The following is a 27,509-nucleotide window of genomic DNA, read 5'->3' as shown; positions in this document are numbered from 1 at the left end:
GCCAGAAGTGGCTTAGTCATGCTGGCCACATTTATACAAGGATTAAGACCCATCATTAAAATACACAACAAAATTGTTCCAGTAAGATACTGAAATAAGCATGCAAGAAAAGAATACTATTAAAACAGTGCAGCTATTAAGAGGCAGAAAAGAACAGAGCAATGTGTAGAAAAATATCTTTATGCTCCCTTTTTCTCTTAGGGTGCTTTGAAGACGTAGCTGTTCCTTTCACAGAGGAGGACTGGGCTTTGCTGGATCCTGACCAGAGAGCTCTGCAGAAGGAAGTCAAGGAGGAGAATCGTGGGATCGTGGCCTCTCTGGTAAGGCTCCCTGCTGGATCATAAGATCAGCTTTGAAATTCCATACAGATCTCTGTAGGACAAACCTCTATTTTGAGGGAGCCCCATAGCGCCACCTGCAGCACCTGAGATGTTAACACACCCACAACTCTCAATAGGAGATGTATCTCCTGTTTTGTCTGGGAATATTCTTCCACCAGTCCTGCCTTTTCCAACCAGGATGAGGCTGCTCTGAGCTGCCCAGGCCTTCTTCAGTGTAGGCTTCAGAGATCTTAGGGACGTGGAGGTACATCCTGTCTAATTTTCTCAAATTTTTTTCTCAAAAAAGGCAGTAATTCATTTCCCTTCTTCCTCTTTCACAAACAGTCATTTGCATTGTTCAGTCATTTCAGGCTCAATTTCTTCCTCAGCCTAAACATAATAATAATAATAATAATAATAATAATAATAATAATAATACTGCCATATAACAGCAGATTGTAGGTGGTGAATTGGAGAGGAAGAAGAAGGGAGACAACCAAGAGAATCCTCACAATGGAGAAACCATATAAATATTCAGAGTGTGAAGAGAATTTCAGTCGGAGCTCCCAGTCCGCTTCCCATCAAGGAAAGCTCTTCATTCAGAAGGAGAGCCTCACTTCACATGAAAGAACTAACGGGGGAAGAAATTAGTGCTTGAAATGTGGAAAAAGCTTCCTTCGCAGCCCCATTCTCGATTCCCATGAGATACTTCATACAGGGGAGTGTTTGGAAAAAGCTTCACCTGGAAAACCAGTCTCAGTTTCCATTAAATAAATCACAGCAAGGATAATCACAGAATTTCAGAAAATGGTATAAGGCATATGGTATAACCGGTATCAGGAAACTTGATGAGGAATTAAGGGGAAAGACAGTGTTGACATGGAGTAGTTACAAAATTAATGTTCTCTCCCCAAGTGCCACAGACCCTCCTCCAAAGAGAGCTTCTCTGAAGAAAGCACAAGCAAAAATTACTCCATTTTACGTGAATAAGGAAAACGAGGAGGTGGCTAAGAAACAGCAGGAGCCAGATCCTATTACTGACCTTATAGGATCTCTCAGCAGCTCTGAGGATGAGCAGAAAGAGGTTTTGGGCCCAGGCAGCTCAACTGCTAAGTCATCTCTGGCACTGAGACCAGGAGCTCAAGCGACTCAAGGCCAAATTCAGGCTAAACAGGTAGAGGAACTAATCTGAAAGCAAATTTCAAAATTAAAGCAAGTATAAAAGACTGCTACTCCCAAACTTCTGGGACCAAAGAGGGATTATCAGTCTTTGGTGGCTTGTAGTACTAAGAGAGGACATGGAACGCTTAAAATCCTTTTTGGCTGACTGTAATAAAATTCTTACCATCCTGATAGGTACTTGTAAAACCTTCTGAATAAAATCTAGCAGAGTCTGTGGCACCAGATAATACAACAATATCTCTTTCCCTACCATTAAAAATAGATCAATAAGGGAAGTTTGATTCGTCCACATGGCAAAAGGAGGTCTAAAAGTACAAAGAAGAGCAAAAATGTTAAAAATTTTAAAAATAGTGCAATATTAAAAAGTTGACTTAAAAATACTTTTTAACTTACTTAAGAGTAGCTCATGGTCTGGGTCCAGACAGAACACTAATTCGTTCTCAGATGTCCATTCTTAACCTGAAACTGTTCTTAACCTGAAGCGCCACTTTAGCTAATGGGGCCTCCCGCTGCCGCCGCACCACCAGAGCACAATTTCTGTTCTCATCCTGAAGCAAAGTTCTAACCCGAGGTACTATTTCTAGGTTAGCGGAGTCTGTAAGCTGAAGCGTATGTAACTGAAGCGTATGTAACCCGAGGTACCACTGTACTGGAATTTGCACACCAGATCCTTATATCAATATGAAACGATATGCAAGGTTATCAAATGCTCTGGTGTCCTGTCAGAAGCCAAAACAAAACCAACTAGGAAGAGAGTTTTCATAAAAAAAGAATTGGAAATGGGTGCTGTCTCAAAATAAGCTACTTCTCTCAAGCTACCCTAATCCTTTAGGTATCTTCTCACAAGGAGTGTAAAGTTTGTGAATATAGTGTATATAGTATAAAGTTTGTCAATATAGTGTATAAGTACAGAGAATATCTAAGGAGGAGTGGTGTATTAGTCTCAAGATTATTCAAAAATGTGGCATCACCAGCTCCTCTGCTTCGACATTCAGCAACACCTCCAAAAAGTCCTCAATCCAAGGCAGACTATTATCCTTTAGTTGACATATACTCTGCAGGTGACAATCCTGACTAGTCAGCTGACCTGGACCCCAAGGAACCCCATAACTCAGACAGCCCTGGGAAGGACCTACTTGACAGAACTGAAAAGAATTGATTACATGCCTTCTGTGCTCTGCCACAAGACGCCCAGAATGAAATACTCTCAGATTTGACCTCTGACGTTCCTGCCTAATAAGTTTGAAGAATGAACATAAGGGCTCATGCAAGTAGAACTTGACCCTTTGTGCTCCAGATCCAGCCCACCAGAATGAACCCTCTTTCCTACCAATTGGAGATGAAAAGCTTCCCCGAATATTTGGTCCCCATGCAAGAGACAAATATGGCCGCAACATCTGCCTGGCTTGCAATGAGAGAGCTCAAAGAGCGTCAACAGGACTCTCCATAGAAAGCACCAAGCATGGGGCCACTTACATGTATTAGCTACTCGTCTGTTTTCTGCCCATGCTGTGGGGTTGCAATTTTCATGCTTAGGGACAGGATGGTAACTCGTTTTGCCACCAAGTTCTGTCCATAAGCCCCAATGAGTTCAATGGGATCTACTCTCAGGTCACTACTGTACAGACCATGCCAGCCTTACAAAGTGGGGTGAGGAGCAAAGAGCTGAAATTGGAATCACTGGAATTGCTTAGCAATGGGGCTTTTGAGGCTTCAGGTTCCGGTCTGCCTTAATGGATGCCGCTCCCACGATAGCAGAGATCGTGAGCAAAGAATAAACAGATGATTTGAGGGTAATTGTCCTTAATTAAAGCTGCGTGCTGGAACAGATGTAACAAGATAATAAACCACTAAATTTAGACAGATACAAAGCTGAAACAATTTGAACTGGAAAGAAGACTTCCGTTGATGAAAAATGTATGTTGTTAGGGAGGGGGGGAGCCTTTACCCTTTCTTTATATATATATCATGTTTGTAACTGTCAGCGCTGCCCAAGGTCCCAGCTCACACAAGACCAACGCTGCTTCTTTCTTTAGTATAAAAGTCTTTATTGAAGTTCAGTTTCACTTCCACACGCGCAGCGTGCAACGCTACGTCTGTACCTTAGACCGCCGAAGCTCCATCTGAATCTCCTCCCCCCTGATACCAGTTTAAGATTGTAGCCTTACTCCACCTCTTCCTCTGTTCCTTCCTTCTCTGGGTCCTCCTGCTAGTCGGAGTCTCACTCTTCCTAGACTCCTCTGACGCTGAGTCCCCTGACTCTTCCCCCTCCCTCCTTCGGGCTTTTGGACCTGGCTCCCAATCCGGGTCTTCTGCTGTCCCGCGCTCCTGCACATTTGAACTTGGCGCGCGCGCGCAGCCTCCCACTTTCCTTCTGACTGTTACACTTGTGTCACTGCCCCCTCCTTTGGGGAGGCTAGCTGGACCCGGCCTTCCCTCCGTTTCCCCACTTTCCGATGGGGGCGTGGTTATCCCTGACTCATCTTCTCTCCCCGCTGGAGGAGAGGCTGGTCCTGACTCATGTGACTCTTCCCCCCCACTGTGCTCTGGTGGGGGAACTGGTCCTGATCCTCCGCTGCTCCCTTGGGATTCCCCGCTGGCCCCTTGTTTCTGGAGCGTCCCCCCTGGGACCCCCCTTGCCCTTACCATAGGTGCCCCCTTCTGGGAATCTTCTGATTCGCTGGAGAAGCTCATGGAATCTCTCGGGTCACTGTCATATTCCCCTACGCTCCCCTCGGATTCCTCTCCTCCGCTCTCTATTTGCTCTCTCCCCTGTGCTTCTGCTCCTGAGCCTCTGACATCCACCCCCCCCTCGAAGCCCCCCCTCCCCCTCCCCCTCTTCGGGTGTGGGTTCCGGGTGCTCCAGCGCTGGGGGTGTGAGTGCTGGACGTCGTTCTCTCCAGCGGGATCAGGCCCCCCCACGATGGGTTCGTCGACGTCGACTTCCTCTGCTTCCATTTCTCTGCTGTCGTGCTCAAATCCAGGATCCTCCCCCAACACGTCCATGTCCTCCTCTCCACCCGGTCCCTCGGGTGAGGCTGTGTGTAAGGGCCCCCTCAGCAGTTCCCTGCTCCACCCCACTTCTGGTTGAGTGTCCCACCAATAGGAGCGGTCTGTGACAAACCCCGAGAGCGACCCCTCCTGGGAGCTCGTTCCTGGCGTCGGCTCCTCATCTGATGAGAAACCCTGGAACGTGCTGGCTGACAGTGTGGGTGTGAAAAGCCAGTCGTCGAAATACTCCGCCGGCATGGGTCTGTGTGGGAAGATCGAATGGAACTCGTCTTTGAGGTAATGCTCCTCCACGGCATAGCACGGCACCCACTCGTTGGCGCTGGCCGGGGTACCCTCCCTGGCGAGGAGATATTCAACTCCCTCTTCCCCCCATCTGGAGTCCAAAATCTCCGTGACCTCGTTGAGTGGCGTCGCCCTCTGTGATCCCTCCCCTGCTGGCGATGTGCTACGTGGGGCTGGTGCGGTCCCTGGCGCCTGAAACCTGTGGGGTGCCTTGTAGGGTGTGAGCACCGACCTGTGAAGGACTGGGTGCATTCTGGAGCCCTCCGGGAGTGTCAACCGGTAGGCCACTGGATTGATTTGTGCCGCGACCTGGTAAGGTCCCAGCTGCTTGTGCCCGAGCTTCTTCTTAGCTAGCGTTCTGGCCGGCACTGCCTGGGCTGCTAACCAGACCCAGACCCCCACCTGGATGTCTTCCCCGACCCTCCTGTGCCTGTCTGCCTGCATCTTATAGGCGTGTTTCGCGAGTTCCAAGTGCCTTCGGAGTTGCTCATGGACCTCCTGTAACTCTGCAGCTAAGTGCTCTGCCCCCCGTGGCTCCCCCTCCCCCTCGGTTTCTAACCCCGGGAAGGTTCTGGGATGGCGCCCATTGTTGGCGAAGAACGGTGTTACCCCTGTAGACCCGTGCTTCGTGTTGTTGTAGGCAAACTCGGCCAGCGGTAGGTAGTGCACCCAGGTCGAGGGCTGTTGATTCGCGTAGCATCGCAGGTACTGCTGCATGATGGCGTTGACCCTCTCCGCTTGTCCGTTGGTCTGCGGGTGTCGTGCCGACGCTAATTTGATCTTGACGTTCAGGATACCCAGCAGCTTCTGCCAGAAGTTCGAGATGAATTGGCGGCCCCGGTCGGACAGGATGGACCGCGGCAAGCCGTGAGCTTTGAACACATGGTCTATGAACAGCTTGGCCATCTGTTCCGCTGTGGCCACTTTCGCGCACGGAATGAAGTGCGCCATCTTGGTGAACAGGTCTACGACCACGAGTACCGCTGTTTTGCCTCGCGAGCTGGGCAGATCTGTAACAAAGTCCAGGGCCACTTTCTCCCACGGTTCGAGCGGCGTCTGCAGCGGTTCCAGCAGACCCGCCGGCTTCCTGTGTACTGGTTTGGCCCTTTGGCAGGTGTCACACCTGGAAACGTAATCCGCGACTTCTCCCCTCACCTTGGGCCACCAAAAGTCCCTGGTGACTAATTCCGCCGTCTTGTGCTTGCCGAAGTGCCCAGCGCTGGGCGCGTCGTGTAGCTGCTGCAGGACTCTCGCGCGAAGGTCGTCACCTGAAACGTAGAGAGCCCCTTTGCGGAGGAGTAGTCCGTCGCGTATCTGGAACTCGTCGTCCTTCACTGTGCCGTTTCGCACCTCCTCCATCTTGGATTGTGCAAACGAATCCGCCTGTAGCGCGCGGCGCACTGCGTCCAGGTCCACGGCGGCTGAAGCGCACGCCCACACTTTTGGTGTGAAAATGTGTTTGGCCGCTGCCGGTGCCGCTTCCTCGAGATACTGCGGCTTCCTGGATAGCACATCCGCCATGACGTTGTTGTCTCCCGGGATGTATTCTATCCGGAAATCGAAATCCGCAAAGAACTCCGCCCAGCGGATGTGTCTCTGGTTCAGGAACTTCGCCGTGCGCCAGTACTCCAGGTTCTTATGGTCCGTGCGGACCTGCACTGTGTGTCTGGCTCCGACCAGGAAGTGCCGCCACGCCTTGAAGGCTGCATGAATGGCCAGCAACTCCCTGTCCCAGATGGTGTAGTTCTGCTCCGACTTGCTGAGCTTCCTGGAGTAGAATGCGCACGGTCTCCAGTCCCCTTGCGGATCTTGCTGCAACAGGACCGCCCCCACCGCTCTGTCCGAGGCGTCCGTTTCAACCCTCATTGGTTTGCTGAGGTTTACGTGTAGCAGCTGTTCTTCGGACGAGAAGAGACGCTTGAGCCTCCGAAAGGACTGCTCCGCCTGGTCCGTCCAGGTGAACTTCTTCTTCTTGGAGCTGAGGGTGTCCGTGATGGCCGCCGTCTCCTTCGCGAACCCCTTGATGAACTTGCGATAAAAGTTGGCGAAACCGATGAACTTCTGGACCTCCTTCCGATTGCGCGGGCTCTTCCAGTCCAAGACCGAGCGGACCTTGGCGCTGTCCATGGCGAGTCCCCTGTCGGACAGCTTGTAGCCCAGGAAATCCTCCGTCATGTCGAACTGGCACTTCTCCAGCTTAGCGTAAAGTCTGTGCTCCCGTAGTCTCTGCAGGACCTCCTTGACGTCCTCCTCGTGCGCCTCCTGCGATTCCGAGAAGATCAGGATGTCATCTAAGAAGCAGACGCACTTCTTGTAGAGGAGTCCTGCTAACACGTGGTGCATGAAAGCTTGGAAACAATGGGAACCATTTTGCAGACCAAACGGCATGACTCGGTATTCATAGGTGCCTAAAGGCGTAAACATGGCTGTCTTCCACTCGTCGCCCTCCCGCATGCGTATAAGGTTGTACGCCCCTCGTAGATCCAACTTGGTGAAGATCCGTCCCTTCCTCACCGTCGCGAGCAGGTCGTCAATCTTGGGCATGGGGAATGCCGTGGGCTTTGTCCTGGAATTGATGATCCTATAATCCACTACGAGCCTCCGTTCGGGCGTGCCCCTCTTCTTCACGAAAAACACGGGACTGCCCCCCACTGCTTTGGATTCCCGGATGAATCCCCGCTTCAAGTTGCGATCTATGAACTCCCTGAGTTCTTGCATTTCGTCTTCAGACATGGAGTACAGTCTTCCAGTCGGCAGCGTCGCCCCCGGCAGGAGGTCAATCTTGCAGTCGTAGGGCCTGTGGGGAGGCAGCTTGTCCGCTTCCTTCTCGCAGAAGACCTCCAAAAAGGCCTTGTACTTGTTGGGTACCGCTTGTACCATGCCTAGGTGTAGCTGCGGTTCATCCTCTTGCCCCTCTTCTTCCTGGCAGGTCTGGATGCAGTGTTCTGCGCAGTAGGAAGAGCAGAAGGTCAATTGCCGCTGGTACCATGCTAATGCCGGGCTGTGCCTATCCAGCCAACTCATGCCCAACACTATGGGCGTGTCCGACAGGTGGGTGACGTTGAAGCTGATGACTTCGCGGTGGTTCCCAATTTGCATCACCAGAGGCGGTGTTTGCTGTACCACCTTTCCTCCCAGTATCTTCCTGCCATCTACCGTGACAACATTTAGGGGCATCGTGGCTGGCAGGAGTGCTATGCGATGCTGCTTGACGAAGTCCACTCCTACAAAGTCTGCATTGCTGCCAGAGTCAATGGTAATAGGGACCTCCAGGGTGAGCCCATTGGGCAGCTGGAGCGATGCGGTGAGTTGCACCACTGGTTTGGGTGGGAGGGGGTCTGTGGGCTGCAAAATCTCTGGGGGCTGCTTCACTGACTCGCCTGGTTGACCCCCAGTGCTGTTGTTTCCAACCAGGCTTCGTCGTTTCCCTGCAGCTGTTCCCCCTGCTGAATTGCTCCTTTTACAGTTGCTGAGGCTGCAGTGTGCTTCTGGATCCTCTGGGGACACTCTTTGGCCATGTGCAGTGCATTGTCGCAGATGTAACACTTCCTGCTCCCTCTAGGAGCCTTCGCCTTGACTGCTCCTGGTGTTTGGGCTCTGCTTGCTGTCTGAGCCCTGGCACCACCTATCTCCATCGGCTCTTCTCCCCTCCCCAGCGGAGGCGTGGATTGAGCACGCTCTGTCTCTCTGGGTAGGAAGGGAGTTGTTCTGGCCAGCGTGTTTGCCCTACGCCCCTCCTCCCTGCTCCAAGGGCGTTCTTCCAGGCGCACCCCAATTGCGAGCGCCCTTTGAACTACTTCTGTGGTGCTTTGGGGCCTCTCTCCCCTCGCCAGCTCATCTTTCACGGCTCCATTCAGCCCCTCCCAGAACAGATCCCTGACGGCAGCGGAGTCCTTCTGCCAGCCCAGCACATTTACTAACCCAAAAAAGCGGGAGTGATATTGGCGCACCGTTGCTTTTCCTTGCCTCAATCCATGCATTTCCCTTCTAGCCACATCCACATCTACTGTTGATTTAAAACAAGCGTCCATTGCTTCAATAAAGGCGCTTGAATCTTTGAGGGCGGGATCATTTTCGTGCAATAAGGTTCGCAGCCACGACTTAGCTTCCCCATGCAGATGAGTGATTATCAAGCCCACTTTCTCCTCCTCGTCTCTAAAGTCTTTCCGAAGCAATTTGAGCGCGAAAACTATGTCTGCTCTGAAGTTAGGATACTGCTGCAGGTTCCCGTCGAAGTGGGCTACTATGCTGCCCCCCCCCCCCCGTTTCCCGAGGCCAACTCCCTCCGGCTTGGCTCCTGACTTCCTGACTGCCCCTCCTTTCCCCAACGGTCCCACCTGGCTTGCAGATCCTGGCAGAGCGCAGCTGTTTCTTCTTCCTTTTTCTTTGATGCAGCCAATTCTGCGTAAAGCGCTGAGACTGCCTCCTGCAGTTGTGTCACCTTCTCCTCTGTAGTCATCTTTGCCTATCTTCGTGAGCTTGCAAAACACCAAGTTCTTGCCCCTCGCTGCGCCAACTCACGCTGCGAGGGTTGAACTCTTTATTGTGAGATGGAGCTTACTGTCAGCGCTGCCCAAGGTCCCAGCTCACACAAGACCAACGCTGCTTCTTTCTTTAGTATAAAAGTCTTTATTGAAGTTCAGTTTCACTTCTACACGCGCAGCGTGCAACGCTACATCTATACCTTAGACCGCCGAAGCTCCATCTGAATCTCCTCCCCCCTGATACCAGTTTAAGATTGTAGCCTTACTCCACCTCTTCCTCTGTTCCTTCCTTCTCTGGGTCCTCCTGCTAGTCGGAGTCTCACTCTTCCTAGACTCCTCTGACGCTGAGTCCCCTGACTCTTCCCCCTCCCTCCTTCGGGCTTTTGGACCTGGCTCCCAATCCGGGTCTTCTGCTGTCCCGCGCTCCTGCACATTTGAACTTGGCGCGCGCGCGCAGCCTCCCACTTTCCTTCTGACCGTTACACTTGTGTCACTGCCCCCTCCTTCGGGGAGGCTAGCTGGACCCGGCCTTCCCTCCGTTTCCCCACTTTCCGATGGGGGCGTGGTTATCCCTGACTCATCTTCTCTCCCCGCTGGAGGAGAGGCTGGTCCTGACTCATGTGACTCTTCCCCCCCACTGTGCTCTGGTGGGGGAACTGGTCCTGATCCTCCGCTGCTCCCTTGGGATTTCCCGCTGGCCCCTTCTTTCTGGAGCTTCCCCCCTGGGACCCCCCTTGCCCTTACCATAGGCGCCCCCTTCTGGGAATCTTCTGATTCGCTGGAGAAGCTCATGGAATCTCTCGGGTCACTGTCATATTCCCCTACGCTCCCCTCGGATTCCTCTCCTCCGCTCTCTATTTGTTCTCTCCCCTGTGCTTCTGCTCCTGAGCCTCTGACAGTAACATAAATGATTCGGCAGCACACACACCCCGAATGCTAACAAACTGATAAAAAGCAAGAGGAGATACAAGAGAATGGGATTGTATTTATGGATTACAACAGAAAAGCGAACTATGTGACAAAATTGAAATGGATTTAAAGCCTCAAACTTTCACTGTATTGCTATGGAAGGAAATGGAGTTTAGTTTTGATGATCAGCCAAGGCTTGGGGACAGGATGGTGACTGGTTTTGGCACCAAGTTCTGTCCATAAGCCCCATTGAATTCAATGGGATCTACTCTCAGGTCACTACTGTGCATAACATGTCAGCCTTACGAAATGGGGTGAGGAGCAAACAGGGGAAACTGCAAGCACTGGAGGTGTTTACAAATGGGGCTTCTGTTGGGAAGGGGCCGCCCCATTTGTGCTTCTCCAGGGGCAGGAGAATATCTAGGGCAGGAGAATCCCTGCAGGGCCTCAGGCTGCCTTTGCTTCTTCCTCTCTTCCAGGACCCTGCAGCTCGTTTTGGCTCCTTGACTCCTCAGGAAGGATGAAAGAGACGGATCCTGCAAAGCTAGCGAGGATGGAAGGGGGAAGATGGACGGTTGACCTGGTCAGGTTGTCTCCTGCATCCCTCCCCACAACCTCTGAGCGTTCCCTCCCAGTGACCTCCGAGAGATCTGGTGAGTCCCAGGGGAGGGGAGATGGGGATGTGGAGGGATGGAGCCAGAGAGGAATTGGGGCTTCCTCAGCTTGGGGGTGGGGGGAGGCAGGCAGGCGGATGGAGATGGAGAAGGGGAGCACCTTTTCGGGCTGCCCCACCTGCCTGCCTGCCTGCTCCTTTGTCATCTGCAGGCAATTTGAGCTAGGAATAGATCACAGTTTCCCGGCCACTGTGATGTATTGGCAGCTCAAAATGTCTAAAACCAGTTCTGTGATCTGAATGCCTTACCAATGTCCGACACTGATCCGTCGCGCAGCACTAGAAGCCACAAGTCTTTAAGGGAACCTGATCCTGCTTTGCAAACTGAATGCAGATGAGGCCTCCATGTATTATTTTTTTCTTTTCTTTTTGGAATAACTTTTTATTTGCTTTTAAAAACAAGGAACATAGGAATAATAAAACATGTAGACCAAGTCTTCTCATGTCATTTATATGTAAAATAGCAGAATAAATTTTGCCAGAATATCTATAACATATAGTTCATCATTAGTGGTCAGTGTATGAGTTCTGGTTCCATGAATTGCTTTCAAATGAAACAAAAAAAAGGGCTTTAAAGGTCAGCACCAACACTTTGAATTGTGCTCGGAAACGTATTGGGAGCCAATGTAGGTCTTTCAAGACCGGTGTTATATGGTCGCATTCTGGATGAGTTGTAGTTTCCGCGTCACCTTCAGAGGTAGCCCCACATAGAGCGCATTGCAGTAGTGCAAGCGGGAGATAACCAGAGCATGCACCACTCTGGCGAGGGAGTCCGCAGGCAGATAGGGTCTCAGCCTACGTACCTGATGGAGCTGGTAGACAGCTGCCCTGGACACAGATTTGACCTGAGGCTCCATGGACAGCTGTGAGTCCAAAATGACTCCCAGGCTGCGCACCTGGTCCTTCAGGGGCACAGTTGCCCCATTCAGGACCAGGGAATCCTCCACACCTGCCCGCCTCCTGTCCCCCAAAAACAGTACTTCTGTCTTGTCAGGATTCAACCTCAATCTGTTAGCCGCCATCCATCCTCCAACCGCCTCCAGACACTCACACAGGATCCATTAAGTGGTGGGGGAGGACCATCCGAATCAGTCCCACCTCCCTGCAGAGGGGAAGAGTTGCAGAGAAGTCCAGTTGCACCAGGAAGTGATCTGACCATGGCACTTCTTTCGTTTCGCTTTTACTTAGTGTCAGATCACCAACATCCATAGAGGTAAACACCAGGTCCAAGGCATGTCCGCGGCTATGGGTTGGGCCAGACTTATTCAGGGACAGCCCCATGGAGGCCATGCTTTCCACAAAGTCCCGAGCGGCCCCTTGTAAGGTCGTGTCGGCATGGATGTTAAAATCCCCCAGGACAACCAAACTAGGTGTCTCCAGGAGAACATCCGCCACGACCTGAAGCAGCTCGGACAGGGAATCCTTGGTGCAGCGGGAAGGTCAGTACACCAAAAGGAATCCTGTACTGCCCCTATTGCCCAACTTCCAGAACATGCACTCTAGAGAACTGAGTCTTCCCAATAGGACGCCTGGTGCAGACTAATGACTTCCTAAAAATCACTGCAACCCCCCCTCCCCGCCCACAAGACCTGGGTTTCTGTGCGTAAGAGAAACCTGGTGGGCAAGCAGCGGCAAGGACAGGCCCATCTGCTTCATCCAACCAAGTCTCTGTTACACATGCCAGGTCAAGTCCTCCATCCATGATCAAGTCATGGATGGCAGTGGTCTTATGAATCATTGACCTGGCATTGCACAGCAGCACCTTCAGGTCATGTGGGTATCACTTGCTGATTCTAGTATCCATCCGGTCAGGACCAGACCCGGAGGCAGGGATAGTCCTCAGACAACGACTAAACCTGCCTCCTCTGTAACGACATGGTCTGGTCTTAGCGTAACTCCTCCTCCTTTTGTTGACTGGGACCCACTCCCCGGCAGCCTTGACCCCTCCCCTTAAGAACAAAATAAAACCTTTAAAAAAAAATAAAACAATACAAACAAAAAACTGTAAAAATTACAAAAACACCAAAATCAAACAAATTCCCAGGCCCAACCAAACATCCACCCCACCCCACCATCACAACCCACATACAAAAAATTCAAAATAAAATTTTAAAAACATTTTAAAAAGAACTCTGCGCCCCCCTGAGTCCTCCTGGACAGCAGCAGCAGTAACAGCAACCGTAGTTGTGAGGCCTGTCAGGCCCCGCCTTGGGCCAGATGGTGAGTGGCAAGAGCAGGGCCCCCAGACACTCACACAAGGGAGTCCTCCTGGGCAGCAGAGCAGTCCTTGTGAGGCTTCAGGCCCCGCCCTGGGCCAGGTGGTTAGTGGCAAGAGCAGGGCCCTCAGGCATTCACACAGGTGAGTCCTCCTGGGCAGCAGAGCAGTCCTTGTGAGGCTTCAGGCCCTGCCCCGGGCCAGGTGGTAAGTGGCAAGAGCAGGGCCCTCAGGCACTCACACAGGGGAGGTCAAGTCAAGGAGGAGAATCGTGGGATCATGGACTCTTATGGATCATAACATGTTGTGATTGGAGATGGAGTGGATTCCATGATTGAGCCACAAAAATATCCATCCCAGATAAAAGCCAAGAAATATCTCAGTTAATACCAGAAAACAAAAACAGTAAAACCTATAGTAAGGGCTCACATCTAATTCTCTTCAGATCTTCCTCTGTCACAAGCATTCATTAACGTTGTTCAATAATCTGGAGCTCTCATTTCCTCCTGAGACTCTAATTAGCTTCTCTCTTCATTGCAGATTGTGATGAATCAGAAGGGAAGAACAAGGGGGAGCACAAGAGAATCAACATAGCGGAGAAGTCATATAAATATTCAGAGTGTGGAGAGAAGATCCGTCAGAGTTCCCAGTCCACCTCCCATCAAAGAATGAGCTTCATTCGAAGGAATACCCTCACTTCACACGAAAGAACACAGGGTAGGGAGAAATTGTATCAGTGCTTGGAGTGTGGAAAGAACTTCAATCAGAAGGATAGTCTCACTTTGCATCAAAGAGTTCATACAGGGGAGAAACCCTATCAGTGCTTGGATTGTGGAAAGGGCTTCAGTTCGAAGCAAAGTCTTACTACCCATCAAAGAATTCATACAGGGGAGAAACCCTATCAGTGCTTGGATTGTGGAAAGGGCTTCAGTCGGGAGCAAAGTCTTACTACCCATCAAAGAGTTCATACAGGGGAGAAACCCTATCAGTGCTTGGATTGTGGAAAGGGCTTCAGTCGGGAGCAAAGTCTTACTACCCATCAAAGAGTTCATACAGGGGAGAAACCCTATCAGTGCTTGGATTGTGGAAAGGGCTTCAGTCGGGAGCAAAGTCTTACTACCCATCAAAGAGTTCATACAGGGGAGAAACCCTATCAGTGCTTGGATTGTGGAAAGGGCTTCAGTTCGAAGCAAAGGCTTACTACCCATCAAAGAATTCATACAGGGGAGAAACCCTATGAGTGCTTCGAATGTGGAAAAGGTTTTCGTCTGAGTTATGCTCTGATTTTCCATCAAAGACTTCATACAGGAGAGAAGCCCTATCACTGCTTGGAATGTGGAAAGAGCTTTCGTCTGAGTTATGCTCTGACTTCCCATCAAAGAATTCATACAGGGGAGAAACCCTATCAGTGCTTGGAATGTGGAAAGAGCTTTCGTCTGCGTGGTGATCTGACTTCCCATCGAAGAATTCATACAGGGGAGAAACCCTATCAGTGCTTGGAATGTGGGAAAAGCTTCGGTCAAAGTGGCACACTCTCTTCCCATCAGAGAATCCATACAAGAGAGAAAACGTCTTAGTGTTTGGAATGTGGGAAAAGATTCATTCATGGCCCACCAAATAATTCATACAGGGTTGAAAGCATATCAGCACACGGAATGTGTATAAAATTTCACTTGTTAAAAAGTCAATTTAAGATCTCCCACCAGGGTGAAGTATAGAATTATAGATTCAGAATCTAGTCCAACCCCCTCCAGAAATCTCTTTTTTAGCATCCATGACAGATGGCCATCCAACTTCTTCTTAAAATCCCCCCAATGAAGGTCCACTCCCTTCTGAGATAGTTCCTTTTCACTGTCAGCTCTTACTATCAGAGAGAAAATATAAAAAAGACTTTGGAGAAGACTTCCGGTGTGATGGCCTATGGCGTTTGGCTGCTTTCCTAGGACACCGGACCCCAGTCGTGCAATTAAACAAGGTGAATCTGGAGGTAATTATCCCTGTTGAACCCTGCAGGCATGGGGCGGATGTGCCTTCACCCGCACGTCGTCCGATATCTGCCGCTCGCTACAGTGGAGGCAGGGGCGCTGGGTGTTTAGCATTGCACAAATTGGACACTCTCCAACGCAACGCCATCAGCGGGAGCATTCCTGTTTTTCAACAAAGATTTGCATTCGGACTTTGAAAGGACTTTTGTCGCTCTGCTACAGAAGATGTGAGGTGAGCGTCTCAACTTTGCTTATACTTGCTACTGTTGGGCCAACGCCCTCCCTCACTTGTCCGAATGGTGAGGAACTTTGCCCGTAGTAGCAGAGTACAGCAGAAGCAGACTCTGGTTGGAATGCAGCATCGAGAAGATAAGAAGTCCACAGAGCGACGAGCTGACTCACGCAGCCGTATCCTCCAGCAAAGCCAGATGCAAGCACCAGAGGGGGGGAGGAGGAGATATAGAAATCGCTCCCGTTCTCACACAACAATACATTAGGTAATTAGGCAATTTAAGGCACAGTGTCACACTGTGCAATGAAAGAATGAAACACTGCAGTACTGCCAGCTACTTCATGATTTGGCAAGCCTCATGGAGAAAGAGTCAATTAATGAAATGGAATGCAAGTGAAACTATATTTAAAAAAACTTGAGAATTTGATGTCTAATGGTGCGGTCCTTTGTGGAGGGCTCTAATTATTATTGGCAAGGTATCTGCTTGTTTGAAGATATGGAGAGACTTTGTTCAAATACAGTGTTACCAGATCTGGCGTCCTGCCAAAGCCTTAGCCGATCATCAAAGCTCAGACTCCATTTCCTTTTTTTTTTTAAATAAATTTTTATTAATTTTCCAATACATATTAAATAACAATACAAAACAATACAAAAACAAACAAACATATAAACATGTATAATTTCTTAACCTTCTTTTCCTTAAACCTTCTTTCAACGACTTCCCCATACCTCCTTTTTCTGCATCCTTGTTTTAAATTTTTCCAGCAACCCCTAATTTTATTTACTTATGGCACTTCCTTTAAATCCTTTTTCCCATGTCCAATTGTTTATCGCTGCAATTCTATTTTGCATTACTCAAAACATTTTAGCACTCATTAATTTTACAACAGTTCTTAAGGTAAACTTTAAATTTCTTCCAGTCTTCTTCCACCATCTCTTTCCCTTGGTCTCGGATTCTGCCGGTCATCTCAGCCAGTCCCAAGACTCCATTTCCTTCCATAGGAATACAGTGAAAGTTCGGGACTTTAAATCCATTTCAATTTTGTCACATACTTCTCTTTTTCATTGTAATCCAGAAGTATAATCCCATTCTCTTTTATCACCTCTTGCTTTTTATCAGTTTGTTAGCATTTGGGTGTGTGTGTGTACTGCTGAATCATTTATGTTGCAAACATGATATATATATATATAAAGAAAGGGTAAAGGCTCCCCCCCCCACCATATTTTACATCGAAGGAAGTCTTTTTTGCAGTTTGAATTATTTTCGCTTTGTATCTGTTTCAATTTAGCAGTTTATGATCTTGTTCCTTCTGTTCCAGCACGTGTCTGTATATTAGTTCTAATTTTGCTCTGATAAACAGAAGTACCTCTGCTTCTTAATGGTTGAGTAGGAGGGCTACCAATCGGCAAAGTGATTTTGCTGCCTCTCAGATTCCATGGTGGAGCAAAAACCAGGTATCGAGACAATCTGTGAGTGAAGCTCACTCCCCCTTGGGCCCTGGGGGGAGCTTGCAAGGACAATTACCCTCCAATCATCCTTGCTTATTCTATCAATCTCTGCTATCATGGGAGCAGCATCCATTAAGGCAGACCGGAACCAGAAGCCCCATTTCTAAACATCTCCATTGATTTCCATTTCATTTTTTTTGCTCCTCACCCCACTTCATAAGGCTGGCATGGTCTGCACAGTAATGACCTAGAGTAGATCCCATTGTACTCAGTGGGGTTTATGGACAGAACTTGGTGCAAAAAACAGTCACCATCCTGTCCCCAAGCCTGAAAACTGCAACCCCAGAGTTCTTAACCTGAAGCACTATTTCTGGGTTAGCAGAGTCTGTAACCTGAAGCGTATGTAACCCGAGGTACCACTGTACAAGATTAAGTATGTTTTCATTATTATTTTTTATAAAATTTTTATTGGCTTTTCAACATATATTATAAGACATTACAAACAACAATACACAAACAAACAAACATATAAACATGTATAATTTCATAAATTTTTTCTTGTACCCAATTTCAACGACTTCCCCATGCCTCCCTTTTCTGCATCCTTGTTTAAAACTTTTTCAGCAACCCCTGATCTAAATTACTTGTAATTCCCTTTCTTTAACCCCTTTTTTCCCCACTTGTCCAATCATTTATCGCTGCAAATCTGCTATGCTTTACCCATGACATTTTATCACTCACTAATTTTACAACAATTTTTAAGATAAAATTTAAATTTCTTCCAGTCTTCTTCCACCGTCTCTTTCCCTTGGTCTCGGATTCTGCCCGTCATTTCCGCCAGTCCCATGTAGTCAATCACCTTCGTCTGCCACTCTTCCAGCGTGGTTAGTTCTTGTGTCTTCTGTGATGGGATGGTGAGCTGCTTGTGCGTAAAATCCTAGTCCCTCAGAGTTTGGCTAAGTCCACAAACCTCTGTCTGTGACGGAGCTCCTTAAGCATGGCTCCATCAGTCGCTCGTTGAATCGGACAGTGGGCGTTTACGGAACTTCTTCCAGCATAAAAGCTCCTTAACGGAAACGCGTCTTCTGGACTCTCGGCGTGACAGTTTCCGGCGAGGAGTGGGTGTCCCTATAGGAGGTCCTGAAACCTCCCCACTGTTCTCGCTTGAAGTGTCTCTGAGCCCTCCCTCCGACTCACTTTCCCTTGGAACTCCACTTCTCCCCCTGCTGGTTCCCTCCTCAGCTGAATGGTCTCTCTCACCCTCCGTGAGCCCTTTCACCTCCTGTGCCTCAGATGGCAGTTCCCTGACATCTTCCAATACTTTGCTAGGAGAACTCTTGCTGCTGTTGTAGCATACATAAAAAACGTCCTATCTTTCTTTGACACCAATTGGCCTACCATGCCCAGGAGAAAAGCCTCTGGTTTCTTATGAAAGGTACACTTAAGCACCTTCTTAATTTCATTATAGATCATTTCCCAGAAGGCCTTAATCCTTGGGCACGTCCACCAAAGGTGATAGAAAGTACCTTCAGATTCATTACACTTCCAACATTTATTATTGGGCAAATGGTAGATTTTTGCAAGCTTGACTGGGGTCATGTACCACCTATAAATCATTTTCATAATATTCTCTCTTAGGGCATTACATGCCGTAAACTTCATTCCGGTGGTCCATAACTGTTCCCAGTCAGCAAACATAATGTCATGTAAGATTAAGTATGTTTTCAGCTGGGGATGCTAAAACGGCGCAAATGATGGCACATTAGAAAAAAAAGGGGTCCCTCTCAAAGGGGGCTGCAGACAACCGACAGATTACAACTTCGGAATATTGCACACAGGAAACCACATCAGCTTGCACGGACTTTTGTCGTATATGGATTTATAAAAGTGAAGGTGAATCTTTGTACGCTTCCCTTAGGGCTCAGGGGGGGCAAGCTTGGATTGTAGAGGAACCAAACAATTATTAACTGTGAAATCTATCCCACAATGTGGTCTCTTACAGAAGATTCTTCGGTTTGGGAAAATATCAGTTCGTTCAAATACATTACATGTGTCTTAATTTTAACTAAACAAAGGGAAGCTGGAAGACAGCCCAGAGTCCTGGAAGGTAAGACGGTGGAATGAAATAGGGCCTTCTGAGGAGGGACTGCACCGAAAACAATTGATGGACAACAACAACAAGAACAAAATGTTCATCTTGCATGTTAATTTGCATATTGATCTGTTAAATACAATGAAAGTTGCATGCCAGTGGCTGTCAAGATAAGATAAAGGATTAAGATTGGGATGATATTGGGAATAAATAAAAGAGAGAAAAGTAGGAACAAGAACAAAAAAAACCCTCATCAATCTTTGACTTTTGTCTTCTGGGTTTCTCAGTTGTTCTTCTGTCTCACAGCTACAGTAAACCTACCTTTAATATTGTGGACTAGGCATTTCTTCGTCAGAGGGCAAAAAACCCAAATTTAGTGGGGGATCAAATACTTTCCCCCCTCACTCTATATGTTTACACACACACACACACACACACACACACCTGGCTCTCGTTTGGAGGAGGAGTGAGAGACGGAGGCTCTTTACTTCTAGAATGGCATTTCCACGGCACCTCCTTTCCTCCCAGCCTTCCACAACCCTGCGAGGCTGGCCGCTTGCCTTTCACCCCCTTTCCAGCACTGCGTTGTTTAGTGTGGCAGCACCTGCCCTTTGGAACTCCCTGCCTCTTGCCACAAAGCACGTGCCTTTGCTAGACTCTTTTCAGGCAGTGGCTAAAAGCATTCTTGTTTAGGCAAGCATACCCAGATGCTTCGGAAGCTGAAGTAATTTTAATCTCTTTTAGTATTTTAGCTTTTCTCTGTTTTAAAGTAGGGTTTTTAATTTTTCTTGATTTTACTTCTGTTGGGGTTTTTTTTGTTTTTTTGTATTGGTAAACAACTTTGCAGGTTTTTTAAAATAAATTTTATGAAATAAATAAACAATAAATATAAATAAAACAACACAAGCCAAAAAACAATGCATCCTGCAGATTTAAGCATCTGTCCACAGTGGCCTACTTGTTATCAGAGGCCCAGAATCCACAATCCTTTGTAAGAAAATGTGAAATAAAGTCAAAACATTTTTGCGGGCAAAAAACCAAAGGTCAATATTGGGGAGGTGACAAAAACTTTTCCACACCAGGTACCCCCTGACCTTGTTATGCCACTACCCGGGGTGCAGGGAGGGGGCATGGGGGTCCCTGCTCAGATCATGCCTGATGGGGAGAGACCCCCAAGTCAGGGAGCAGAGGGTCCTCCTTTGTCCTCTCTGCCAAGCCAGGGAGGGGCCAGTTCGCAGGAGTGAAGAAAGACAGTCAGGTTACCCTAAAAACCCTAAAACTCTTTGTGAATTCCCCCCCCCCAGCCAGGCCTCCAAGCCTCGCCTCAGGCACTCTCAAACTGCACTCTCAAAGCCAGTGTGGTGTAGTGGTTCAGAGTGGTAGATTCGTAATCTGGGGAACCGGGTTCGCGTCTCCGCTCCTCCACCTGCAGCTGCTGGGTGACCTTGGTCCAGTCACGCTTCTCTGAAGTCTCTCAGCCCCACTCACCTCACAGAGTGTTTGTTGTGGGGGAGGAAGGGAAAGGAGAATGTTAGCCGCTTTGAGACTCCTTAAAGGGAGTGAAAGGCGGGATATCAAATCCAAACTCTTCTTCCTCTTCTTCTTCTTTTTTCTCTCTCTAAGGCTAAAAGCATTAGCTAAACATATTGCTCTTGCTGTAACAAAAAGACTGAGACGAAGGTGGAGAACAGAGTCCTTTGTTTCTCAAAGGCTTTTTGTTTCTAAGGCCAGTGGCCTTGTTAAATCCAGATTGCAACTTTCTTTCTGGGAACTATGCCAGAACAGGAGAATGAAACATATCTGAACACTCTGAAACCCCCTTTGGTTTCTCACCCCCTTTTCCTGGGAACAGTCCAAAATAGTCCCAAGACAGGAGCTTTCTGTTCATGCTCAGGAGACATGGGGCAGAACTTTTCCGAAGGAGGAGAAAGGGGAGGGAACTGGAAGGGGAATAGATGCTCTGTGCAAATGGCTGTGAACTCGTGCTTGTTTGTGAGTTATCACACTTGCTCCTTCTACCAGTTCATGGATGGTAGAAATAAAGCTTTTTCTCCCAAACTATTCCTTGAGTGTCTGTTGACTCCCATTTTCCCTTTCCCGGGCGCAAGATTTTTCCCACCCGAGGGCAAAGCCTCATAAGGCCACAGGAGGACTGCAGCTGTTCTTCCTTGGGATCCAGATGCTGCCTTCCTTTTGGGGGAGGGGGCTTTGGGTCAAGGAAATAAACCCCCTTCAGAGGGAGGGAAAAGTCACCTTTGTGAACAGAGGATGTAGACAGACGAGAACATTCCCACATGGGGGGGGGGGGACAGGGAGAAGAAAAGCCCGTCTGCATCTGCATCTGCAAAGCCGGACCACTTCCTGTGTCCCAGATGCAACAACACATGTCTCTCCCCTATTCAGGCTAAACAAGTAGACAAACTAATGTGAAAGCAAATTTCAGATGTATCCTCAGGAAATGCTAAAGCAAGGATAGAAGACTCCTTCTCCCAACCTTTTCGGAGAAATGAGGAGGGATTATCAGTCACTGGATGGCTTGTAGTACTAACAGAGGACATGGAACACATAACATCCTTTCTGGCTCACTGTAATAAAATTCTTACCATCCTGATAGATACTTGTAGAACCTTCTGGAAGAATCCTAGCAGAGCGTTTGTGGGTTTTGAAAAGCAAGAAATGGAAATTGCTGCTGTCTCAAAAGAGGCTTGTTCTCTCAAGCTACCCTCAGCCTTTGGGAATCTTGTCACAAGAGGAGCAAGAAGCTCCCCTCTGGAGTTCATAAAGGGTACATATTCCTGGTGCCCTTAAGCCTGCTGTTCCGCCTGGGAAGCGGGGCTGCGTCCAAAGCATGGAATGGTGAAAGTACTCAGGGAAGGGAGCAGAAAGTGAGGGAAGCATTAGGCCCCCATTTCTAGAAAGGGGAACATCGGCCTGAAGGGGAGCAGCTGCTTTTGGGCAACCGGAGCTGGAGAAAAGCTGGGCCTGTCCTGCTGCGCTTCAGGCCCTGACAGCCTCCAAGTCCAAGTCTAAGTTGACTTCTCCCATCCATTCACCGCGCGAGGAGGGCCGTCCCGGAGTGGAGGCTGCCACGGAGGCCAGAAAGAGCAGAGGCCATGTTGGGTCAGGGCAACCGGTCCTTCTATGTTTGGAGCGGGAGGAAGGGCCGGCGGCCAAATTTTGTGCCTGTCTGTTATACACACATACATCTCAATAATAATAATAATAATAATAATAATAATAATAATTTATTATCTATACCCCGCCCATCTGGTTGGGCTTCCCCAGCCACTCTGGGCGGCTTCAAAAAAAATATCAAAATACTGTAATACATCAAACATTAAAAACTTCCCTGAACTTCCCTTCAGATGTCTTCTAAAAGTCTGGTAGTTGTTGATCTCTTTGGCATCTGGTGGGAGGGTGTTCCACAGGGAGGGCGCCACTACCGAGAAGGCCCTCTGCCTGGTTCCCTGTAACTTGGCTTCTTGCAGTGAGGGAACCGCCAGAAGGCCCTCGGCGCTGGACCTCTGTGTCCGGGCAGAAGAATGGGGGTGGAGACGCTCCTTCAGATATACTGGACCGAGGCCGTTTAGGGCTCTATCTATCTATCTATCTATCATCTATCTATCTATCTCTATCTTTTTTTTTTAAATGATATTTATTATAAGTTTAAAAATTACAAAAGGAAAAAGAAAAACAACAACAAAATTTTGGTAACAAGACATACATTACAATACATAAAAAGAAAAGCATAAAAAAACAATACAACAATACAGCGAAAAAAACAATAACACTAAAACACACATCTAATATTCCATAACTTTACCTTTCATTTTACTTGTTTCATCGACCTCCTCGCACCTCCCTTTTTTGTATTCTAGTTCAATTAATTGTTTCAGCAAATTCTTTCCATCTTTCTCAATTTTTGTTCTATAATTTATCTTAACGGTCTAACCTTAAATTTTTCATTTTAACCCATTATCAATCAGCTTTTACTTAATTCTTTATTACATTTCTGCTAAAACCATATAACTTCATTCCAGCATCCTTCTAACATTCATTAATTTTGCAATGTTTTTGTAAATATACTTTAAATTTTTTCCAATCTTCTTCCACCGACTCTTCTCCCTGGTCTCGGATTCTGCCAGTCATTTCCGCCAGTTCCATGTAGTCCATCAGCTTCATCTGCCATTCTTCCCTGGTAGGTAGATCTTGTGTCTTCCAGTACTTTGCGATAAGTATTCTTGCTGCTGTTGTGGCGTACATAAAAAAAAATCCTATCTTTCCTTGGCACCAATTGGCCGACCATGCCCAGGAGAAAGGCCTCTGGTTTCTTCAGGAAGGTATATTTAAATACCTTTTTCATTTCATTATAGATCATCTCCCAGAATGCCTTAATCTTTGGGCATGTCCACCAAAGGTGAAAGAATGTGCCTTCAGTTTCATTACATTTCCAACATTTATTATCGGGCAAATGATATATTTTTGCAAGCTTGACTGGTGTTATGTACCACCTATAGATCATTTTCATTAAATTCTCTTTTAAGGCATTACATGCCGTAAACTTCATACCAGTGGTCCATAATTGTTCCCAGTCAGCCATCATAATATTATGTCCAACATCTTGTGCCCATTTAATCATAGCAGATTTCACCGTTTCATCTTGAGTATTCCATTTCAACAGCAAGTTATACATTCTTGACAAATTCTTAACTTTAGGGTCTAACAATTCTGTTTCCAATTTTGATTTTTCTACCTGGAAACCTAATTTTTTGTCCAAATTATATGCCTCCATTATTTGATAATAATGGAGCCAATCTCGTACTCTGTTTTTTAATTTTTCAAAGCTCTGCAATTTTAATCTGTCACCCTCTTGTTCTAAAATTTCCCAATACTTCGGTCATTTGGCCTCCATATTGAGTTTTTTCTGAGCCTTTGCTTCCATTAGTGACAACCATCTTGGGGTTTTATTTTCTAACAAGTCCTTATATATTATCCAAACATTAAACAGTGCTTTTCTGACAATATGGTTTTTGAACGCTTTGTGTGCTTTAACCTTATCATACCACAGATATGCATGCCAACCATATACATTGTTAAAGCCTTCCAAATCCAACTCATCCGTGTTTTCAAGAAGCATCCATTCTCTCAGCCAACAAAATGCGGCTGATTCATAATAAAGTTTAAGGTCTGGCAGCGCAAATCCACCTCTTTCCTTAGCATCAGTTAATATCTTAAATTTTATTTGAGGTTTCTTGCCCTGCCAGACAAATCTAGAGATATCTCTCTGCCACTTCTTGAAACAGTCCATTTTGTCCAAAATTTGCAATGTTTGAAACAAAAACAGCATTCTTGGCAGTACATTCATTTTTATCACAGCAATTCGGCCTAACAACGATAGCTTCAAATTTGACCATATTTCTAAATCCTTTTTCACTTCATAATTATCCTTAAATAGATTCACATTCTTAGCAGTCATGTTAACCCCTAAATATTTCACTTTCTTGACCAATGTCAATCCTGTCTCCTTCTGAAACTTATCTCTCTCAATCTCAGTTAAATTTTTCTCTAAAACTTTAGTTTTCGTCTTATTCAACTTAAAGCCTGCTACCTGTCCAAATTCTTGAATTAATTCTTATACTCTTTTAGTGCTTGATTCTGGCTCCTGTAAAGTCAATACCAAGTCATCAGCAAATGCTTTCAATTTGTACTGTTTGGCTCCCATATCTATCTATCTCTATCATCTACCTACCTACCTACCTACCTAGATATATATACACACCCCTGGTTCTCTTTTGGAGGAGGAGTGAGGGACGGAGGCACTTTACTGACAGAATGGCACTTCCCTCGCACCTCCTTTCCTCCCAGGAGCTCCTCCTTCCACAACAACCCTGCCAGGCTGGCCTCTTGCATGTCGCCCCCTTTCCAGCAGGCGAAGCTGCAGGGGCCACTCACTTCCTGGCCCTCCAGAAATGGAGGAGGCCTTTGACCCTTGATGAACCTGAGAGGAGCCTTGAGGGGGGCAGAGAGGGGCTCTTGCCCCTTCCCAGACTTTTCCGCCATCCATTTATTACTACTGTTTATTAAACCTAGGCCTCGTGGGGCTCTGGCACCCGGCACAGTTATTTCAAACGATCTCAAACCCTAAAATGGATTTATAGGTAACTGACAGACGTAGATGATCTCTAGAGATATAGGGCAGCTGCCGGATGCCCCCCTTGGTTGGGCCTGTGATGGACAGCAGAGCCAGGCCAGTCAGCGGACTTAGTCCCTCAGAAATTTCCTGGAGCCTCGCTCTGATTGGCTGCCATGCCAGCGGGGGGCGGAGCCTGCCCTTTTGGCGGGAAAAGGCAAGGCGGTTTTTCTGAGGGATGGTCTGAGGGGGGAGTTGGAGGGGAAGGTGGGGAGGAGAGGAAGAGGAGTCAGGCGGGAGTTCAAGGGGAGAAGCTGGGGGGAGGGAAGGGAGACCCCCAAGAAGGAGGGCTGAGGGGACCCCCTGGGTGTGGGGGGCGGAGGGAGACCCCCAAGAAGGAGGGCTGAGGGGACCCCCTGGGTGTGGGGGGCGGAGGGAGACCCCCAAGAAGGAGGGCTGAGGGGACCCCCTGGGTGTGGGGGGCGGACTGAGGGGGGGAGCGGAGGGAGACCCCCAAGAAGGAGGGCTGAGGGGACCCCCCGGGTGTGGGGGGCGGACTGAGGGGGGGAGCGGAGGGAGACCCCCAAGAAGGAGGGCTGAGGGGACCCCCTGGGTGTGGGGGGCGGACTGAGAGGGGGGAGCGGAGGGAGACCCCCAAGAAGGAGGGCTGAGGGGACCCCCTGGGTGTGGGGGGCGGACTGAGAGGGGGGAGCGGAGGGAGACCCCCAAGAAGGAGGGATGAAGGGACCCCCCGGGTGTGGGGGGCGGACTGAGGGGGGGAGCGGAGGGAGACCCCCAAGAAGGAGGGCTGAGGGGACCCCCTGGGTGTGGGGGCGGACTGAGGGGGGGAGCGGAGGGAGACCCCCAAGAAGGAGGGCTGAGGGGACCTCCTGGGTGTCTGAGGGGGGGAGCGGAGGGAGACCCCCAAGAAGGAGGGCTGAGGGGACCCCCTGGGTGTGGGGGGCGGACTGAGAGGGGGGAGCAGAGGGAGACCCCAAGAAGGAGGGCTGAGGGGACCCCCTGGGTGTGGGTGTCTGACTGAGAGGGGGGGCGGAGGGAGACCCCCAAGAAGGAGGGCTGAGGGGACCCCTGGGTGTGGGGGGCGGACTGAGAGGGGGAGCGGAGGGAGACCCCCAAGAAGGAGGGCTGAGGGGACCCCCTGGGGGTGGGGGGCGGACTGAGAGGGGGAGCGGAGGGAGACCCCCAAGAAGGAGGGCTGAGGGGACCCCCTGGGTGTGGGGGGCGGACTGAGAGGGGGGGCGGAGGGAGACCCCCAAGAAGGAGGGCTGAGGGGACCCCCTGGGTGTGGGGGGCGGACTGAGAGGGGGGAAAGGGCCCCCCAAGTCTGACTCCAGAGCCCGGAAGAAGCCAAGCTGGGCCTGCCAGCCTCCCAGTCCAAGGGACCCCAGCTCGGCCTCCCCAATTCCGGGCTGCCCCAGGGAAGATGGGGAGCTGGAGGGAAGACTCTGGAGCTGCGGGCGCCGGACTTGGATCTGGGATTCCTCTTTCCCTTGCAGGAGACTCCTGGGGAAGCCCCGTCTCCGAGGGGAGAGGGAGGGCTGGGCTTGGCAAGGGTTAAGAGGAGCAGAGCGGGAGTCCTAGAGAGGACGGGAAGAGGAGGGGCTGAAGGTCCTCCCTCCCTTCCTGCTTTCTTCTCTCTCCTTTGCAAAAGCCCCTCCTGGACTCGGGTGAGTCTCCTCTCTCTTCCCCTGAGGGTGCAGTGGGGAAAAGGGGGTCCCAGGGGGCAGGGAGGGGGCAGATCATGCCTGGTGGGGGGAGACCCCCAAGTCGGGGAGCAGAGGGTCCTCCCTCGTCCTCTCTGCCAAGCCAGGGAGGGGGCCAGTTCGGAGGAAATATGCAGCTCTGCTCTTCCTTTTTAGGGAGGGGGTTTGGGGTCAAGGAAAAGTGGGCAGGCAAATAAACCCCCAAGAGAGGGAGGGAAAAGTCACCTTTGTGAACAGAGGATGTAGACAGACGGGAACATTCCCATGTGGGGGGAGCACAGGGAGGAGAAAAGCCCGTCTGCATCTCCAGACCACTTCCTGTGTCCCAGATGCAACAACTAATAATAATAATAATAATAATAATAATAATAATAATAATAATAATTTATTTGCACCCCGCCCATCTGGCCGGGTTTCCCCAGCCACTCTGGGCGGCTTCCACAAAAACGAAAAAGACACTAATATGTCATACATTAAAAACTTCCCTGAGCAGGGCTGCCTTAAGATGTCTTCTGAATGTCAGGTAGTTGTTTATGTCTCTCCCCTGTCGGTCTCCACACCCACAGCTGGTGCTGTTACCTTCCAACAACTGGATCTCACTCCCAAAGACACACTCTTCCATGGTCTCCTAAGACAGACGGATGCCAACCAACCAACATTCCCTCCCCTCCCCCTCCTGGTGCCCCTTGAAGTTGGCTTGAGGGCAGGGGGAGGGTCCACCCCACCAGATGAAGAGAGAGGAGGTCCTTCCATCTGGAAAATGGGAATGCTTGCAAAGATTTACTTGAAGATGAGTGCTGCGTAGATAATAAAATTACTA

General features: G+C 49.0%; 2 protein-coding genes across 4 annotated transcripts in view; one reads left to right on the top strand and one right to left on the bottom strand.

Moving 5' to 3' along the window:
• The window catches only part of LOC310757028 (uncharacterized protein), a 163,842-nt gene extending 149,142 nt beyond the window's left edge, over positions 1-14,700 (top strand). The window contains exons 3-5 of one of the 3 annotated variants that reach the window (XR_014545018.1): positions 202-320; positions 10,669-10,842; positions 11,140-11,297. Coding sequence is in view for 2 of the 3 variants with exons in the window: in XM_083602118.1 (XP_083458244.1) it covers positions 10,710-10,842; positions 13,618-14,654 (1,170 nt within the window). In the remaining variant the exon portion in view is untranslated. Of the gene's footprint in view, positions 1-201; positions 321-10,668; positions 10,843-11,139; positions 11,298-13,617 lie in introns of those variants that run through there. The other 2 variants (XM_083602118.1, XM_083602119.1) reach the window with 2 other exon arrangements.
• LOC310757072 (uncharacterized protein) overlaps positions 1-27,509 on the bottom strand; it is a 238,572-nt gene that overhangs the window by 118,654 nt on the left and 92,409 nt on the right. The gene's annotated exons all lie outside the window — the stretch shown is intronic.

This window comes from Podarcis filfolensis (genome assembly GCF_964270895.1).
Source record: "Podarcis filfolensis genome assembly, chromosome: 2".
Lineage (NCBI taxonomy): Eukaryota > Metazoa > Chordata > Lepidosauria > Squamata > Lacertidae > Podarcis > Podarcis filfolensis.
Note: the sequence above shows the minus strand (reverse complement) of the source record. Positions and strands in the feature narration are given on the sequence as shown.